General features: G+C 48.1%; 1 protein-coding gene across 1 annotated transcript in view; it reads left to right on the top strand.

Moving 5' to 3' along the window:
• Positions 1-16754, top strand: part of ARHGAP31 (Rho GTPase activating protein 31) — a 57054-nt gene extending 40300 nt beyond the window's left edge. The window contains exons 4-12 of the mRNA XM_056340032.1: positions 2154-2236; positions 2858-2965; positions 4674-4819; positions 6608-6806; positions 8561-8685; positions 11091-11150; positions 11809-12435; positions 12764-13077; positions 13961-16754. Of these exons, the coding sequence (XP_056196007.1) occupies positions 2154-2236; positions 2858-2965; positions 4674-4819; positions 6608-6806; positions 8561-8685; positions 11091-11150; positions 11809-12435; positions 12764-13077; positions 13961-16426 (4128 nt within the window). The 3' untranslated portion in view covers positions 16427-16754. The remainder of the gene's footprint in view (positions 1-2153; positions 2237-2857; positions 2966-4673; positions 4820-6607; positions 6807-8560; positions 8686-11090; positions 11151-11808; positions 12436-12763; positions 13078-13960) is intronic.
• Positions 16755-20043: the final 3289 nt, after the last annotated feature.

The following is a 20043-nucleotide window of genomic DNA, read 5'->3' as shown; positions in this document are numbered from 1 at the left end:
TTCACAGATGTAACATCCCAGTCACGACCTCACTGGCTATCAGCTTTTGCAAAATGATCTCCCCTCATGCTCTCCGTCTTGCCATCTTGTATTCTAGTGGTGGATGCTGGTTTCACAGGATAGATAAGTTGACCCTGCTTGGCTTGTTCTAGCCTGGGCATAGAGGGACCGATACTCCCTCAGAGCAAACCAGCTGCAGGAGACCAAGCCTAGCTCATCTCTCCAGACTCTGTTCCACTTGTTAACCCGGGCTTATGAATTGTGCACCGCCAGAATCACCAGTGGAGGAAAAAAAAATCCTAAATTACATAAATTCATACCATGATTAACAGACATGTAATAAATGTAGTTATTGGTTTTTCCTTAAAATCTGTATTCCGCTGCTGTAATCCTGAGTTTTGGAGGGGGCCTCAGATTTCAAAGGCACAAGACATAGAGGTCAGAAATGTGGCTTGGAGGTTTGAACGGGTCATGACCTCAGAGAACCTGGTATTTACTGTCTAAGCATTGGGTCTTTGAGACATGGAAGTTGAATATGGGAATGAAAAGCACTGGGAGAGAAAATACCATGTACAATCTAGTTGTATCTAATGTTTTAGATGCTCCAGTTAAAGTTTATATTTCTCTCCATCTCTGTCTTTGGACAACACCATTCAACTGGAAACCTTGTATGAAGATCACAGGATTTCTTAGAATTTCTGGGCTAATGGTAATAGGCTTTTTTTTGTAAAAAAAAAAAAGAAAAGAAAAGAAAGAAAAAAGAAGGAAAAAAAAGGTGGGGCGAGCTGTAGTTATGCATAAAAAGCATAAAAAGTAATAGAAAGAATTCACCTACCTTTAATTTGGGCAAAACAAGTGCATCTGTATCTCAGGTACACCCAGCCTGTAAGCTCACTTGTTTTTCTTTGCCATCACACTGGTGAGAGGTTTGGACTAGAGGGCATAGACCTCATATCCCAGTGTTAAGGAATAAAATGTGATTCATATTCACCTCTGACCTTGAAGCTGGCAATGTTTGGTTTGCTGGTGGTTGTACATGAGCAGTGGTCTGCTGGGAAAAGCACAGTGACCAGAACAGAGATGGCTGCAGCATCAGTGTGGATGTTGTAGTGACTGCTACAAGAAGATGTTTCTCTAGTTGTGGCTGCTAATTTCAGGTTCATAACGTTTAAACGGCGGGTGGTTTGGGATGGGTTGTTTCCTTCCTTTCCTTTCCTAGCAGAGCTGACGTCTGTCTGTAGGCAAAGCTTCTGCTGGCAGCGTGGGTCCCGGCATCTTTCTTTGAACTCGCTCCAAACTCCAGTGGCAGTAGGGTAGGCAGGAGGTTCCCAGACAGTCATGCATTGTTTGAACTCACTGGTGGTTTGTCCTCCCCCAGCACAAATATTGAGAGAGAAAAGCTGAACAGATGAATACCAATGCAGTAAACTCCTAGGAATGCAGACGCAAGCTTATCGTGGCTCTCTAAGCTCTTGGTCTGTAAAGACTTGCTCAAGACCAAAACGTATAACCTTGATTTTGTCTAACCTAGTCTAACCTTGAGTACAAGTATTTATTAATCTACCTGGGCAGTGAGTTGGCTAAGGCTCCTCCCGTCATAAAAGATGCAAAGTCACGCAAACAATCCCTATAGGTATCTTCATAAAACAGCCAGAATGTTGCTTATTTTGAAGAATATGGAACATGTGTATCCAAGCTGTTTTCATAACACAGAACGTGGAAGACCTGCTTTATTTTTAACACAGTTTCAGGGAGGGGTTGGGCCACAATTTTTTATTTTTTCCATTATTTTCACTTCTCTCTTTCTATTCCACTCATCCCTGTCCAAGTTAAAAGAGAAAAAGAACAAAAAAAAAAAAAAAAAAGAAAAAGGAAACATAACTCCTGATTGAAGGTCTCAGTCCTTAAAGCCCCTCTCCCCAAAACACTGACCACCATGTCCCAGAGTGTGGGAAGGATGCACTGAGACATGAAATAACAGCACAGCAAAACTCTGATGTGCCGGGGACACAAAGCAACTTCTACCATCAGCTCTGTAATGTAACAAGAGAGCATTCCCTCTGGGACAGGCTGTCTCTTGTGACCCTCCTTATCCCTCTTCCTTTTCCCCTGAGTCAATTGCCAGGGCAGAATGTTTCCCTGTATCTCCGCAGGAAGCAGTATCACGCTTCCCCGAGGACGAGCAGTTGGCAAGAATCCAAAATGTCATCCAGGAGCTCCCACCATCGCATTACAGGTGAGAACGTGTCCACCGAGGTACTGAGGAACAGTGTGGTGACCCTCACCATCAGGGAACGTTGCCTGAAACAGTGCTGGGGTTAATTTCCAGAAGTCATTTCCTAAAAGCTGACTCACAATTTCCAAATCTGACAACAATTTAGCTGGCACTTAAATATCATTGAACAAACCGTTAGAGATTGAATAAGCTCTCGCTGCTGTGGTTTATCATCCTCCTTTCCTCGGCATGACCCCTGTGGCACCCTTGGCCAGTGTCCTGGGTGGGGTGAGGAGAAGATGATCTGCTGGAGGTGCTTGCAAGAGCTAAGCTCTCAGCCTTCGCAGCATCCTGCTCCCTCTCCCATCCACCTGGCATCTTCTTCTCACCATCAGGCTAAGGGTTGTTTGATTCATGCCCTATCTCTGGCCACCCCAGAGCACAGCTGTTCAGGTGTTCCCTGCCATCCCATGTAAATGCTGGTGCTGTCAATCCTCTGTCCTATGTTGTGCCATTACAAACACTGCCTTCCTCGAGGAGGGGATGACTCTGAGGCCAGGTCTGGGTCTGAGCCTTGCTGTCCCAGTGGGCAGGCACCGGTCACTTGACACATTTTTCTTTCTTCATGTGACACCACTGCAGAACACTGGAATACCTGATCAAGCACCTCACTCACCTGGCCTCCTTCAGCAACATGACCAACATGCACACCAGAAACCTGGCCTTGGTGTGGGCTCCCAACCTCCTCAGGTACAGTAGAGAGTCCTCTTACCCACAGCACCATGCTGAGCTCCAAGGGGACCACCAGCACCCGAGCCTGGAGACCCAACCCCTGAGGGGAACGCGAAGTCAGGGAAAAGCAGAATGACTAAAGGAAACAGTAGAACACAGAAAACAGCTTTTAAAAGGAGAAAAAAAGTCTTCCAGGTTGAATAATCTGAGGTTTTACTGCCAGCTTTCAAGGAAGCCTGTGGGTTTGTGTATTTCTTATTAAAAGAAAAAAGAAAAAAAAAAGCTGTTATTTGCAAGCTGAGCACATCAATTTAAAAATGAGGGGTTAGCTCATCACCACGGAAAGGAAATGGCATTTCTGACAGTGCCAGGGCTTCTGCAGTGCAAGGCTTGGAGGGGAGAGAAACAGGGCAATAACACTACAGACCTCTGCCCACATCTGCTTGAGCAAAAGTGAGATGAGCTTGGTGGGCTTCAGATGGCCACTGGTGTCACATCTGAAGACCACCAGGTAGTCCGTCGTGTTTGTTATGCCTGGCACTCCGCTGGGAAGCAGCACGGGTAAGATTCAGAGGTTTGGCTGATATGTTGTACAGCTAAGCAGAACAAAAAAAATAGTAGCTGCAGGAAAAAAAATTGAAATATTTTGTATATTTTTGCAATTCCCTTCCCTGCCTGCCCCATACCCATGTACTGAGAGGCATGAAGTATGCAGGGAGAGTCCAGGGCTGCAGCTGGGTGGGAGAGGGGCAATGGCAGAGCTGGTGGGGGGACCCCTGGGCTGACAGAGGACAGGGGCAAAGGACATTGCCTAGAGAGGTAGGGACCTGAAAAGCAGTTTCTAAAAAAGTTGTCTCACCCTTCTAAATGACAAAACAGGCAGAGCAGGTTCTGAAAATGAACCAAATGTTGACACCATTGAATATCAGAAAGCCAGCTTTTACTGCTGAGATGCTTTCAGTCTAGCATCTGTCCTCATCAAAAAACCTGAAGTCTGTTTCCTTTTGCAATCTTTTGTGAGTGCAAGTCTGAGGGAGGAAAAGAAAGGAGCAAGCAATGCAACTGCAGTCTCCTTACAGGGTTATCCTCTTGGCAGTGCCCCAGGTTATTATCTAACACACCAGTCATTAACTTTACAAAGGATCCATTGCCCAGAGATAATTTCTTCAGCAACACTTAGGCATGTCAAGATAAGGAATGTTTCTTTGCTGAGAGCGAGAGTGAGGATATGGGAGTGCAGAGGGCAGAGAGGAGGCTACTGGGGCACATGGCAAAGCACTGAAGAAATTGGCATGGGGAAGACCTGAGCAGGGTTCTAAGGGATTTCACTGAGAGCTGATTGAAGCGTTGAGCAGGGATCTGGAAACGGGAGTTTGAAGGCTCCTGTGCTGTCTTTCAGGCCCAACTCTGAAATAGCTAGCTAAAAAAGGAGCAAAGAAGGAGAAGAAGGGAGTTTGAGAGTCACAGTTTTATCTGCTGCTGAAGAACTTAAAGCTAAGTAGGGAAAATAACACAGGCAGGAAAGAAAATAACAGACATGGCAGAAAAAACAGGGAAAATAATTTCTAAAAGAGTGAGAAGGCAGAGAGACAATGAGGGCCTGTGAGCAAAGGAGAGCGAGAAGTGCAGTAAGAGTGGGGAAAACATCCCTGTGAAAGCTGGTCTTCCCTTCCCAGGGGCTGTGTGTGGCAATGCTGGCTACTAGTACACCTCTTTCCTCCGGCAGGTCAAAGGAGATTGAGGCAGTTGGCTGCAATGGGGATGCAGCTTTCCTGGAGGTGCGAGTGCAGCAGCTGGTGATCGAGTTCATCCTGAATCATGTGGATCAGATCTTCAGCCACAACAGAAAAGCCAGCTCTGCAGAGAACATTGGTAACAATATCCTCAACCTGGTCCATGTGTCACTTGCCATGAACTTCAGCTCTAACGGTATCCTCTGCAACTAATATTTCAAGCACATCCACCCTTACCATCCTCACAGACTCCCCCAATTTCACCTTGGCCTCAATCCTTCATTACTCTTGCCCTCTTCATCCCTACCTCTAACATTTCCCTTTTGAACACTAGCCTCCTTCAGTGTGCTCCCAGATCGCCCTATAGCTCATCTTTTGGATGATCTCACCTGGCTTAACCCTTTCCACAAAAGGAAGACCACCTCACTGCTTCTCAGTTCTGGTCCAGGCTTTCTTTCTAAGCCCATAAGCCACAGTCTCAGTTCTTCTCTCAGGCTCCCCCGGTTATAATTCCTCATACCGATGATACCTGCCCTGCAGCCACCATATCCACCCAAGTCAGAGGCCACACTCCTGGGACAAAACTTAAGCTGGTGTTCTAATAACTTTTGTCTTGTACCTGGCACATTTTACGAAAGAGATTTGCTTTTTTTCCTGGGACACCAACAGCTTTCAAAGATGATGATTTTGTTATTTAGCGATGGATTTGTTGTCAAAATGCATGTAAGTCTGGGAAGTGAGAGGGCTTGGATCTACTGTGACCACACATCATTTCAGAAATACGCATCTATCTGTTTTACACACTGGGAAGACTCACAATACCTTCAGAAGTGAGGGAGTAACCACCCTCCTACTTTCCAGCCCTGTGTCAGCTCGTCCCATCACATTTCCCTTAACATGTGGCATTCTCTGCTAGTCTGTCCCTGGAGCCCATGTTCCCAGAGTGGTGCCCTGCTCCACCTGTAGCACCCCTGCTCTGCCATCCCTATGCATTTATTTGTGCCCTGGCAGAAGGCACGGAGGGAGGAATTGCTCTCATACTGACTTAAGCATTGTAGCAAATCACTGGCTAGTAAATTAAATTTCAAGGCTTCTGGTTGTACTGCAGGTCACTGGGCCAAAACTGGCCCAAGTTTGCTAAGTGCTGAACATCGGCGGCCTTTGACAGCCCTGTGGAGTCAAAAGAAGGACATGCTGATGGTCCCAGTTGATTTCTAAGAGGGAAAGCGTCCCTTCACCCAGTCCCTCTGCACAGGCAGTAGCTTGCACCCTACTTCAGCAGTAGGGCTAAGTACTGAGTGGACTTCAGAACCTGCACTTCATTCATTGCACCTTGAGCTGGTCTGTTTGGGACAGGGCTGTTACTGGGGTGGCACATGGGAGGTTGGCTTTGCCACTGTCCATGTCAACAGAGACCTTCAGTACCCAGGGCTGTTGGTCACGTCGCTTGCCATAGCCCTGAAATGCGTTAGGAAGGTAACGTGAAGCTGTTTCTTAGCATAATCCCCCTTCCTGGAACAAGGCAAGGAGAAAGATGTGGAAGTGAGAGAAAGGATTAGCCACTAGGTTTGGATCGGTGGCTGAACTGCTCCAAAATCTGGGGATGGAAGGAAGGAGAGAGGAGAAAGGGGAATGGGTGAATCCTGGTGGCTTTGAGAGATGCCTCTTTCACACTGAATTATCTACAGCAGAGGCAGCAAGTCTGCACAACGCAGCCTTTGGCTGGCAATTGTGGCCCTGCTGGGAATGCACTCAGATGGATAAGGTTGCTGGGGAGCTGGAAGACTTATCTGACAAAAAGCCTCTCTCCCTGCACGTGCCACTCCTTTCCCCCCTCCACAGGAGATGTTCCAGGCAAATAAAGACATGAAGCCCTTGCGCTCGTCTCTCCTCACCCCAGGCTGGAATGCACTTTCTTGTTTTTCAGAGAGTGTATCGGTTGTGAAAAGCCTGACCCTCCCCTCGGCCTCCCTGCCGATGAAGCTGGTGAGCCTGGAAGAAGCGCAGGCACGGAGCCTGTCTGCCTCCCACCCTGCTCGGAAGGAAAGGAGAGAGAACAGCTTGCCTGAAATTGTCCCCGTGACTGGGTCCCTCTTCCACACAGTTGTTGACCTCCCCGACAGCAAGTGAGTGCCAAGAGGAGGGTAAAGTGCAAATGAAAGGGTGCAGGTTCTCCAGCATGATTGGGAAATGAGACTTTTGTTGGCGTGACACCCCCGACACCTACAGCCACCATCGAGAGAAAAGTCTGTGCCCTTCTCAAAGGAGGCACAGCTGCTCTCGAGAAGCATTGCAGTTGCTGGGTTCAATGCCCTGCTAGTCTTTGTCCCTCCAACGGGGCAGAACCTTGCAGACCTCCTGCAGGAGGAATTGTCTTTGCACCCTTGTGGCAGCCTAGGATTTGGCTAAACACGGGCTGAACGTGGAGCAGGTCTAGACATAGCTCTCCTATGAGTTCCACCTGCTGGTGGCTGGTCCATGGCACTCCTGGTGGCATTGACCTGCTCAGCTTCATCCTTCTCCAGGTTCCTCTGCACTCGTAGCCAAGCACAAAGGCGAATTTTCACTCCTAGAGTGGAGAAATATGTACACAGTGGCACCTATGCCACCTATGCCTATGCAGGGAGAATAGTCCCATTCCAGCTGAGGTTGTTCCAGCTGTTGGCACTGCTGCCCAGCGTAAGTATTTATCTATTGGTCTATCTATCTGCTAATATATGGTCACTCTACTGCCTGGTTCTGAGAGATTATAGCCTCTGCAGCAGGAAGCACATTAATCTACTGAGCCATAAAGCACTGAAGCAAAGATATTTATTTGCACTTGATATATTAAAGCAAAAAGAAGCCATCTAACAGAACACTGGCAAAAGGATAACCAGCTTGAGACAAAAGGCTGTATTGCCCCTCTAGAGTGCCTTTTCCTTTCTCATTTGAAAAGAACAGTCCTATCCCCAAGATATTAATCCTCTTTGTAGGACTGATTTGTGCACTTCAGAGCACTGATCTGAAAGAAAGGCAGAACTATGGGGGTAAAAGCCCATTATGGAGAACAAGACAGGGACATATGTTCTGGCTCTGGAAGAGGGGAGATTGAAGGAGGAGTCAGAATGGGAATGTGAAGGAACTGAAACAGCTTCATGCATTAATATGCATAAAAGAAACCTGGCTGCAGGAGCAGCATCTTCTTTCTGTTTAAAGTGATTTCCAAAGAGGCACAGGGAACTGGTGTCGAACTTCCTCTGAGAGTTACGAGAAATTAATTTAATCCCCTTATGACTCCTCTTTTTTGCTTAGTACATTATATTTGCATATGATCATATAACACCTATGATTAGATTAATGTTGGCCTGAGAAGCATTAATAGCTAGTTTGTATTAAGAGATCCTTTTATTTTCGCAAATTCATAAAAACTGTAAGACGTGGGCTTTAAAAGATAGCTTTGTGCACTGAGTGATAGTACCAGTTCCATCAGTTCTCTGGAATTTATCTTGCATTCTGTCATTAAAACCTGTTAAAAAGGCAATTTTTCTTTACTGTATTGCAAGATAGCTGTAGCCTCGAAACCCCTCCTTTGTGGAGACAGGCATGGTTGATTGCTCAGTCAATCACAGTTGCTGTAGCGTGATGCCAGATTCAACTCTCTGAAGAGTCAGCTTAGGTGTCTTTCCATCCATGACATGGTTAAATAGCAGTACAGATAATTGAGTTACAGAAAAGCAAGAGTTGGTTGTGTAGCTATGCCTTGCATGCCTTAGAATTAAAAGAGCTGTGAGAAGAAAAGAGAGACAGTGTTGAGGGGAGAGAGCTCAGAGGCTTTCGTGGGATATTAAGACAAAAGTCTCCAGGGTTTGGTAACCTCCTGAGCCCTTTTTCCTTCCAGGAGAAAATTATCTACCAAGTCCAAGAAATGGAAGTCGATATTTAACTTGGGCCGTTCTGGCTCAGAATCAAAGTCTAAACTGAGTCGAAATGGGAGCGTCTTCGTAAGGGCGCAGAAGCTCTCTGGTAAGAAAACACTTTTCAGTTAAGTATTTCTCTCTGCAGCTTCCTTCTGCAATACTGATAGCATGGGGCAACCTGTATCCCCAGGACACCAATACCATTAGACTTGACATAGTCAAACGGTGTCATGTTTGTTGCCTGGCTTCATGCACATCTCCTTGTCATGTGATGGAGAGAAACACTCTTGCAGGAGAATATGCCAGACAGCTACAGTAAATACACCATTTTGGTGAGTGAGAAACAGGCTCCCATTGCCCAGCTGTCAAGCTTGGGGACTAGGAAATGTTACGTAGGTTTGGATTAGTCCACCTTTCCAGGCCAGCCAGTCTCTGGCTCCTGATGTTCCTCACATGGCACTGGGTGAATGGCTGTCCTTCCAGGCTATCCTTCTGCTAAAGGGCATTAAAGGACCAACAGTGTTCAGTGTCTGTGAAAAACAAGGTGCCAGGAGTTCCTGTGGCTCCTGGCTCTCAGCACTTTGAAGGAAGCTATTACTTTTGCAGAATTTACAAGAGAGAAGTTGTCTTTTCTCCTGGCTGTAATCCCAAATTCTAGTTCCTCCTGAGCTGCAATCTCTTAAACACTCAGCTTCCTAGAAAATCACATGGCAGTGCCAATTCCCAGTGTTCAGAAATGATGACTCAAGTTCCAAAAATCATGAAGCTGCCTGAAAAGTAATCATAATTCTTAAAAGAAAGCATACCCTTTGTTACCCGAGTTCATAAAGAAGTGTTTCAGGTTTATATCTCCTAAATTTTTGGAGTATCTCCAAGTCAAGAAATTTGCTTTTGAAAAGGAAGATGAAGGTGGAATTCTTTTTGGATAATCTCATGACTCCAGGAGCTGCTGTTTGGGGGAGCACTACCAAACACTGCAAGACTTAAAATAATACAGTCAATGTTGACCACATTACCTGTCATCACATAAAAGAGAGGCTGTGTTTGGATCAGAAGTGAGTGTTAAGCCAAATGCTAGATCCAGCTCTTTTTGGACCCCTGCCTTCCCCCGTGTTTTGCATGTACAAATGGCCTCACATAGGGTGCCCCTGGCAGACCTCAAAATAGCTCTCCATCCTATTTTGATCATGGGATCACCTTCTCACTTTGATAAGGAATACTCTGTCCCAAAATAGCACTAGCCCAAGGATGCCCAGGAATGTCTGGAGCCTAGTGATCGCAGTGTTCCAAGCACGGTGCGGAGTGGCAGGAGGCTGTACATTTTCACCATCAGGACACACAAGAGCACAGGCGCGTGCAGAGATTTAGGCACTGGAGTAGTGCTTTTGAGAAGCAGTGCTTTAGCACTGCCCTGTTGTATTCTTGTGTCTTCTCTGCTTACAGCCTAGTGTGAGGAAACAGAAGAACTTGCTGTTGAAATTCAGCACATGCTTTAACACAGTTTGTGTCCATGAGCACAAGCCGGCGAGTTACATGAAATGTGAGCTACACAGCTTGAATTCTGTTCCTCCGGGAAAGCGGAGCCAGTGCTCAAGACATCATGCCATATGAACGTAGAAGGTAGCCAGGACTCCATATAAATGCAAAAAGTAGCTGGTGTTTCTCCTATGCTCATGTGAAAGTCAGTCCCAGAAGCCTTAATCATATAAACAAACGAAGTCCAAGCCTGCTCACGTTCTACCTTACCTATTTTGTGCAACGTTGTAAACAGCAAACTTTTCTCCCAGACATTTTCCAGAGCTCCAAAGACCCTTTTTGGGCTGCCAGAGACTAACTTGTCTTCCTTGCCAGCTACATTCCCCCCACCTCCCCTTTTCAGGGCAGTAACAGCAACACGCTTCCAAAACCTCTCAGGAGCAGACCCGTAGAGTGCCTGGTGACAAATGGCAGCTTGTTTCTGGATGATCAAGTCCAGCGAGGATGACCAGGAAAATAGGTTGCTTACTGCCCTCATAAATTTCCCGGAGAGCTTGCTGGAGGCAGGTTATGAACATGCCAGCAAAAGAGCCTGGGAGTGCAACATAAAAATAACCTAACATTTGCTATCAGGAATGAGAGGCATCGGTTTTTTGTCATTTATGTCAGTTTAGTTAAAAAGTCCCCACAACCAATAGCCTGGCTTGATTGGGGAGGGCAGTGGCGCATAACAGCTTTGGGGATGTGTAACTGCTTCACAGTGGAGATGGTGATGACTGGCTGGGTTAAGTATAGCTCTCCACATGTCCGGCAGGTGCAAAGCTGTTGTTAGCACTAGCAGATCCACAGCTGTGTGGACAAGTGTTGTGGGTAATAAGCCGCGTGGTGTGGGTACAGAGGGGGAATGTTTTGAAACGGAAAATAACTTTGATGTCTGCTTGGCATGCCCGTCTATATGTAGCCTTTGGTCTTTATGGGCTGAAACCTGCAAAGCTGCAGGATCTGAAGCCTGCTTCTAAAACTCGTTTTCCACAGAAAAAGCAACAATTCGGCCTGCGAAGAGCATGGACTCGCTGTGTTCCCTGCCGGTGGAAGGTGAGACGTCAATAACCTACAGCACAGGGGTGAAGGATTGCACCTCTGCATCCTCAAGCTTCCCCCTGTGCTTGCACGGATGCAGCCGTCTGTTTCTCTGCCTATCTCACATGTCTGTACCTTTGTATGCTTATGCCATGGCTGCTGACATGTGCCCCCACCTTTGTGTGTGTGTGCATTTTTAACCCTTTTCTGTGTCTTTTATATTGGCACACACGCCTGAGAGTTGCCACTGTGCCTAGGTGCATCTTTCTTAGCAGTGGCATTGCTTTGATTTTGCTCTTGTTTATTCTGGGCACAAATTTCCCATCCATAAATGAAAAAGTTCTTGCAATAAGCTAACGATTGAGTTGGTTATGATTAAAAGAGTTATGATCTTTGCAGGCAATGGACACTAGCACTAGACTTGGCTGTGCCTGACTGAGAGGTACCTCTAATAAAAGTCCTAGGTGACTTCCACTGGAGGGCATCCTATCCAGCCCTGCCTGCCCAGCTGGGAGGAGGCTGGAGCCTCGAAGGTCTTTGGTACCTGCTATCCCCATCTTTCGGGGGAAATGCGGGTATTCACCACGGCAAGACTCATCCCTGGAGGGACTGAGGAGGGTTGTTTGCTAGTGCTTTGCTTCCCACTGACTTCCTTCTATCTTCCTTACTCTAGGGGAGGATGAAAAGAGCAGATTCAAACGGACAGTGACTACTGGAGGGTTTTTTGTTCCGGTGATGAAGATACGGACAGGAGGCACAGGCAGCTCATATGACCTCAGCAAGGAGAATGAGTGGGAAAGGGAAGGATCTGCCATGGGGGCCAAAGGAAGCTCAGAGCTGAGTGGGGAGAAAGGTTCCCCCCGGACACCACAGGCAAAGCCACCCCCTGAGCAGCTGAAGGTCTTCCGGGCAGCAGAGGATGCTGAAAATGAGCAGACTTCCCCCAAAGGCGGCCGAATGTTCTACACCTCAGAAACAGCAGCCAAGTCAGGCTTCCCAAGCAGCCTCTTTCCCTTGGAGGCCTCCCCTCGTCACCAGAGAAAAGCTCTGAACATCTCAGAACCTTTCGCCGTCTCTGTCCCCCTGCGGGTATCTGCAGTCATCAGCACCAACAGCACACCCTGCCGTGTGCCCGCCAAGGAGAAACTTTCCCTCTCCAGCCTAGAGGAGCTGTCTTCTCTGGTGGCTGAGAGCCCGAGCCCCTCTGCCCCGGAAGCAGGGACCCACATGAGGACAGAGCAGGTGCCAGAGAGGAAGGAGAAACAGCTGGTGCCCACCCTGCCAGCGGCATCATCCAGAGGTAAAAGTGTGTTAAGGAGGCGGATGTGGAGCCTCTGTCGGGCTACTGGAGGTGCCCTGTCGCTTGGTGGTGTGGAGGTTGCTGCAGCCTGCTCTTGGAAAGAGACCAAGCTGCAGCAGGGTGGGTGTTGATCGTAGCAGGTCAGGTTGGTGCTTGTTGCAGTAATGAGACTGGGGAGGTGGGTGGCCTCCCAGCAACGTCCTGCTGCACCCGGAGGGAGCTCTTTAGCTTTGTTAGTTGGCATTAGGTTGAAACAGCACTGCTTTGTCTCGGGGCACATTTTTTCAGTCACAAGTAGTTACACTGTTCATTTGTGGGTTTGATCCAGGCTCTCACCCTGAGGAGCTGGTGGCAGCCAGGAAACCTGAGTCCTCAGACAGTCCACAGCCAGCGGCAGAAAACCAGGAGATGTTGTGTGGGCAAAGCAGCTGCACAAGCAGCACCAGCAGCCCCCAGCAGTCCTCAGAGCCGAGTCCCACCTTGGAACAAACACCGGCCTGTGAGGTTCATACAGGGCAGCTCCCTGCGGACAAGGCAGAGCAAGGACAGCTCAAGATGAAGGATGTCTCCTCAGAAGGCAGCTGTGGCCAGCAGGAGGTCGAGACAGCCAAGACAGAGGAAGAGTTGCACTTAAGAGATGTGGTAAGGAAGAAAGCATGAGAAAAAAGATGGGGGACAACGTTATGGTGGCACCTGGGAGGTTGTTTAAAGTCTCGTTGTGTGTCCATAGTCACAAAACCTCAGTCTATGACCTAGGCTGAGCAGGGTCAAGAACTATGTACTGATTTCACTTCTGTCCACATTGCCATGTGGTGATTTACCTTCACACAACTACCTGCTGTCTCCTTTTGGTCTTCTTTTCTTGTATCTGTACAATTGCAGTCAGTACTATCTGTCTGCTCTGACACTCTCCAGATGTGAGAATGTCTGAGCATCTTGACCCATGGTCTCTGCATTCCTCTTCTATTTTTGCTGTCCCATTTGTCCTGGACAGCCTGAACAGTCCTTTTTTCTTCCATTCTCAACACACTATGTTTTTTTTATTATTATTTTTGCCTCCCCTGTATCTCTAGCAGAACTTTTTCTCCAAGTTTCTTACAGAGATACTCATCTCTGGACAGTTATTTAAAGATCTGTTGGCATAGCTCCTCGAATAGATTATTCATTCCAGTTTGTGTGCGATTTGGGAATGCAGATCCCTTGGCAAGGCCAAGCAAGCCCAAACGGGAGGAACTGAGAAATGGGCTGAGACATTCCAGCTACTCATTCACCTCCCTCTTTCAGTACGACCGTCCAGGCCTCATTTTGGCTGCACCTTGGATCTTCTCCTCCACAAACCCACTTGTTTATAGACACGTGTCCCTCCTTGAGCCAGCAGCAGTATGTGTGACTGTGTTTCTGTACCCACGAGTGTGCTCATCCAGGAGCCTGTCTATTCTAAGAGGGCTGTTTGAGGAAAATGGAGGGGTATTTACTGGTGAGTTGTGTGAGCTGCCACGTTGAAGGCATTTCTTCTCTTTTTCAGACTGAGGAAGACCCTGCAAATGCCCTTCTAGAACCGCTGTGGCCAGAGATACAGCAGGAACTGAAAATCATCGAGCCTGAAGAGGAGCTCTTGCTCTTGCCAGCAGCTGTCCCCAAGACCGGCCTAAATCCTGAATCCTCTTCTTCAGTACAAATGGATAGTTCTTCCTCTGGCCCAGGGCAGAGTCCAACACTGCCTGAGCAGAAATCTGCGAGCAGAACACCACAGAGAACAACTGGGGTGCCTTTATTGGGTGCCACCAGCACAGAACGACAAGACAGCCTCCACAAGTGCCAGCCTGATGTGGCTGCACAGCAGGGCTGTGCTTCAGCCCTGCCCAAACTGGGTAACCTTCTGACTGGTACAGGTGCTCCAAAGAACCACCACCCAGTAGTGGGCAGCGGGAGTGAATGTCTCACTCCTCCCCTGGACTGGAAGCTCCATAGTCAATCAGAATTTAGTGAGGTTGCCCCAAGTGATGAATTATCTTGTTCTAAAAGAGCATGCCCAGAGTCAGGGGGAGAAAAAGATAGCACTTGCCAGCTGCAGAGGGAAAAGGATGATCTTACCAGAGTTCAGACTCAGAAGGAGAAGCCTGAGACAATGACTGCTGATGAAAGGGATGCATTCTCCTCCAAGGTGCTGAGTGGAGCTGGAATCCAGGAGCTGAAGGAGGGCAATGCTGCTAGCAGAACCCATGATGCTGCTGACCAGGATGATGAGGATACCTGGACAGATAATGTGCAGAGCTTAGAACTTGTGGAGCCATGGGAGGATCACCAGTGGGTTACAAGCCCGCTCCATTCCCCCACCTTTAAGGACATTCAGGAGAAGACGATACAGGAGTTTCAGCCACAGAGCCAGAAAGCAGGGACAGGCTTTTCTCTTAGACCACGATTCAGTCGCAGCCTCTCCTTGGACAGTAAAGACACAGTGATGAGTCTGTGGACGATCCCATTCTCTTTCATAGATGCCACTGACCAGCAGCAACCATGCAGTGACATTCTGCCAGTGACTCGTGAGCTGCCCAAAACACAGCCCATCTCCCCCTCTAGTTTGGGCAAAGCTAAGCAAGATGAGAATAGCACAAGTCCTCCAGAAGAAACTTTGAAACCTGAGGAGCTGAGGTACCCCCTCAGCAGGGAGAAAGCACCAGCTGAAAAAGAAGGACCCTCCAGAATCTCTCTTTTAGAGGCAGAGGAAAAGAAAGCAGATATGAGCAAAGAAAACCCTTGGAGCTCAAAACTTGAGGTGTCTTTACCATACCAAAATAGCCCAGGCAGTTCTTCACAGGTGAACGCAAAGGAGGAGTTATCCATGTCTCAGGACTCTGCCCTTGGAGGAGAGACTGTTACCAAAGCACTGCGCCCTGCCACTGAGTCGCAGCCGAGTAATAAAAGTGAAGAAACCCCTCGCAAAGTGAAGACAAGGCCATCATCCCTCAACTTGGATTCACTCCTTCCAGTCCCAGATTTCTTCACATTTGAGAGCCTGTCCATGCCCTCTGCCACTGGGAACCTCCTGTGTGGGCAGAAGGAAGTCAAAAGCAGTGATTCTGTCCCATCCCTGCCAACTGCTTGCCCTGCTGCCAGTAAAGGCATTCCCTGGGGGTCTCATTTCAATGCCCACATGGATCTAGACTTAGATTACCTGGCAGTGGCCCATGCCACCACTGGCCGTCGTAACTCTGCCCCTGTCAGCGTGTCAGCGGTTAGAACATCCTTCATGATTAAGATGTGCCAGGCTAGAGCGGTGCCCGTGATACCACCCAAGATTCAGTACACCCAGATCCCCCAGCCCCTGCAGGCTCAGAATGCTGCTCCACCAGCTGAGAAGAAGGAAGCAGAAGGCAGGCAGGCCATCAGACAGACTCAACGGGTGGCATGGAGCCACCTGGAAGCACCCAAGAGCCCGCTGACAGAAAAGAAAACCAAAGCAGAGAAAGAAAACAGTGACCCAGCTCAAAAGGACTCAGCCTGTCCTTGGCACAGCAGCTTTGGCTCTCCGCTGGAGCCACCTCAGACCAGCCATTACCCCGCTCTAGATGCCCCTGTTCTGCGCCGAAAGCGCACCTCTGAGGGGGAGACAGCTGGAGATAATCCACAGTCCTCAAAGATGGAGAGGCCATCAGGGTTATCCAAGCCTTCCTACAGATCTAGACCAGGGAGGCCCCAGAGTCTGATTCTCTTCAGTCCCCCTTTCCCCATTATGGACCACCCCTCCTCTTCAGCAGACTCCAGGGTGTTGTTATCGCCCATCAGGAGCCCCACTCAGACCACCTCTTCGAGCCCCATTTGTGGCGATCTGTCTGAGACTGCACGGACAACGCCTGAGGGGGTGACGCTGCGGAACAAAATGACCATCCCCAAGAATGGCCAGAGGCTGGAGACCTCTACCAGCTGCTTTTATCAGCCCCAGAGGCGCTCTGTGATTCTGGATGGACGAAGTGGGAGGCAAATCGAATAGCAACTGCTTCTCTAATCCCTTTGCCATGGTCGATGGGATGGGAGTGTCCAAGACCAACTCTGTTGCCATTTTGCTGTTGTTATAACAGTTCTGTGCAAGATGGACCTGAATCCTTTATGGTTTCCTGCAAAGCATTTTGCTACAGAGGGTCTTAATCTTTTCATCTTGCTTTTCCTTCCCTTTCTCACCCCTGCCTAGTCCCTCGCTGTCTAGTTTTTGTGTGTAAGCCAGTCCCAGGGAACTTGCATTTCCTCATACTTATTGTCTAACAAGCCCTGTGAATGTCTCATCCTCCCTTTGGAAAAAAAAAAGAAAAAAGAAAAATAAATCTCGGTATAAGTAGAAAATAGGGCTGAGAGGAAACACTGTTCCAAAGCACTGCAGCACAGGGTGCAGGGGCACAATATCTACCAAGGAGGTAAGTCCAGATGTGCGGGACCCCCTTCCATGGTTTCCAAGACACCAGTGAAGGACCGTGCCTACCCTTCTCTGTTGTCTGATTTAAACAGTGTAAATAAAGAGCGCAGGAGGCTGGGCATAGCTGAAGAGGAAGGTGGAGCTGGCACCAGCAAGTCACACAGGGTGTGACAGCCAGGGATGTTCCAGTGACAAACATACAACCTGAAGGCACTGCCTCCAGCTGTGTCCTTACATCAAAGATGTGGTCTTTCCAGCATGTGCAGAGGCTGGAATGAAAGCAGCTGAACAGGAAACACCCAGTTGCTCTTTACATCTTCCCAGTCCTGTTTGTGAGTGCTGTGGTGCTCAGCCACACCTGCCCTGGGCAGAGAAGCTCCCCATGGCTGCAGAACGCATGCAGCTGGCTGTCCAGTGGTAGAGGCTCCTCAGGCTGGTATTAATGAAATCAAAGACATGGTCGTAACGAAGGCCAGTATCAACTCTTTCCATCATTCCTTAAAGCCAGGTGACTCCTCTGCAACTATCTGCAGCCCTGCTCCACACTGCCAACAGCAGAGAAAAGCAACAGGATCTTCTGATCTGCGTGTCCTTGGGCTATCGCCCCCCTGCCCCCTGACTGACATATCTTTGACCCTTGTCTTTCATTGCCACTGTGTGGCAAGTCCCCAGGTGCTTCTCCTTCCCTTAAACTTCCTCTCCTTGAGATTTGACGCTGTGTCTTTGAGAGCACGGCTAGCTGTCACCTCCCTGGCCCTCAGTGCTCTCAGATTGATGGAGAGTATGGTAAAGAGGATGATTTGTGAGGCTGCGGCACAGACCACAGACAAATATCCTGGGAGGGGGACTGGAAGTGAATTAAACTCTCTCCTGAAGGGCCGTTATTGTTACCAGCAAACACCTTCATATAAGCAACAGCTGCCATGGGAATAGAAGGAAAACTTCCTTTATAAAGCTTCTAACTCCACGTTCACCGCAGGCTTATCTATCGCCTGGTATGTGACCGCGGGCGATGGCACAGTCAGGCACAGCCTGTGCTCTCTCTGCAATTTAAGTGTCACTAGTGACTACAGAGGAGATGGGAACACAGGTGTTGCTGCCAGCACTGAGATTGCCCCTGTAATGGTGCTTGCAGGGGCCATCATTCATGGAGATGTTTGAGTCTGTAGGCCCTCGGATGGGTATTATGGGCTATAGTTAAGCAGTAACAGAACATCTGGTAGGAAGTGCTATAGCCAGCAGAAGGAGCATCAGGCAGAATTTCCCAGTGGATGTATGCTTGGGGCTTTTTTTTCTGATGTACTGGCGTTTTCAAATTGTTAGCAAGCTCAGTCCATGAGCTTCTTGGTCTGGACTGAACGTGTCACAGAATTCGTGTCATTGTGGCTGGAGGGCCCACAGGACACTGCTTTCTCTGCACTCTGATTACTAAAGGGAAGAGATGCTAGAGTCCTTTTTAGAAATGCTGGGCCCACAAATGCAAGGAATATATCTTGAGCAGAATTTTCTCCTGCTGTATCCAAAGGGAGCGTGAAAAAACAAGAGGGCTTTTCCCTGTCACAAGTTGCAGTCTTCAGTGCTCCCCACTGTCCTCCTCATCTGTGCGTAATGCCATGTAAGAGGGAACAGAGCAGAGAGCCAAGTCCCTGCTTTCAGTTTTGTTGAGGGAGAATATTAAACCAGACGAGAGCCTGGAGTTCTTGTTTGGGTCCATGTTCTCTCAGAGATGTCAGCCCATGCTTCACCTGGGCAAGCTGTGGATGGCAAGTCCAGAATGTGCAGCTTCACGAGAACTGTGTTATCCTCCTCCCAGACCATAAGATGCCTGTGCAGCCTCTCATTAAACCCAGGGGACTGTCAGTCCTCCCTGCTCCTCGTAGCACAGTTCTGCGCTGCATTTACACGACACCCAAATGCCTTTTTTACTGCCTCATGGGAACGCGTTTAACTGTCGTGGCTGGGCTAATGGCAAATGGCTTGGGAAGGTGTGATACGAGGTATTGTGGTAAAGCTTTAGACAAAGTAAAAGCTGTGGAAAAGATGCCCAGGTTTTTTTGGCATCAACAAAATAGTTTATTTTGGACAGGGATTTATATTCTTTCGGTTCCTAGAAGTTTTGACTGCCAAGGCATCTGGAATGGAGCCAGCAAAGCTCATGAAATCATGTATCAAAAGAAAATGTGATGAAACATTGGCACCTGAAAAACGTTCCTTTTTTATATTTTTATTTCCCTCCCCCCCCCTCCTTATTCTCATATAAGTTGATCTATGAACAAGAAATGAGGTCTGGCAATTTTGTATATAATACAATGTCTCAAATCTTAGCAGCGTTCCAGTAAGTAATAGTGCTTTTGGCATAAGTGGTGAAACTCCTGCAAGAGAAAATTATTAAAAATCTTTACTTAATATTAAAGATCAGCCTCAACTTAAATCTGTATCTATACTATACTTCTTAAGGATGTTTCAGAATCTGAGCTCAGACCCAGGTCCTGGATTTTAATTAAGCAGAGATTCTGTAATGACATCTCTGTTTTGTAGCTCGATCCCATCTCTATCTACCATTCAATCCCCAGCCGTCAGCTATGTATCAGGCTTCCTAGAGCCAAGTGGGCTTAATGCAGGCACATCACTATCGCTCTGTGGTCACAATGGGCTTGCATCGAGACTGCTGAGGTAAAGCCCCAGAGCCCGCAGAGCTGAGAGTACTTGCTTAGTTGCAAGGTGCACCATTGCACAGGTGTCACCATGCCCAGGTCCAGACTCAGACTTCTGCAGAACATGTAATGCTTGATGCTGGATCCACGTTGATACTGAGAGCTGCAGTCAGTTTCAAGGACCAGCGCTTGGTGGTTGGACAGAGCAGAAGACAGAAGCCATCTCCCATCGAATGGTGCCGACTGTGTGGCTGGAGCTGCCTGAGATCCAACTTTACTAAGCTTTTCCTGAGGTCAGCTACAGGGTCAGCCCTGATGTCATCTTTGCTTCAGAGCCCTTAGGTTGTCCTCTGCCACCCTGCAGCAGCAGACAGAACCTGAGACTGGAAGCTCTCCTGAAGGTCAGGGTTTTGCACGGTACATTACGTGTACCAGATCCTGCCCTCCAGCACAACCCTCAATACTAGAGACTTTAAGAAAGGATTTGGGGTGTTTTGCTTGGGTTTGGCTTTGTTTGGTGGTAGGGTTTTCTTGGTGAAGCATTAT

The sequence above is a fragment of the Falco biarmicus genome, chromosome 5 (genome assembly GCF_023638135.1).
Source record: "Falco biarmicus isolate bFalBia1 chromosome 5, bFalBia1.pri, whole genome shotgun sequence".
Lineage (NCBI taxonomy): Eukaryota > Metazoa > Chordata > Aves > Falconiformes > Falconidae > Falco > Falco biarmicus.
This window is presented reverse-complemented; position numbering and strand designations above follow the sequence as displayed.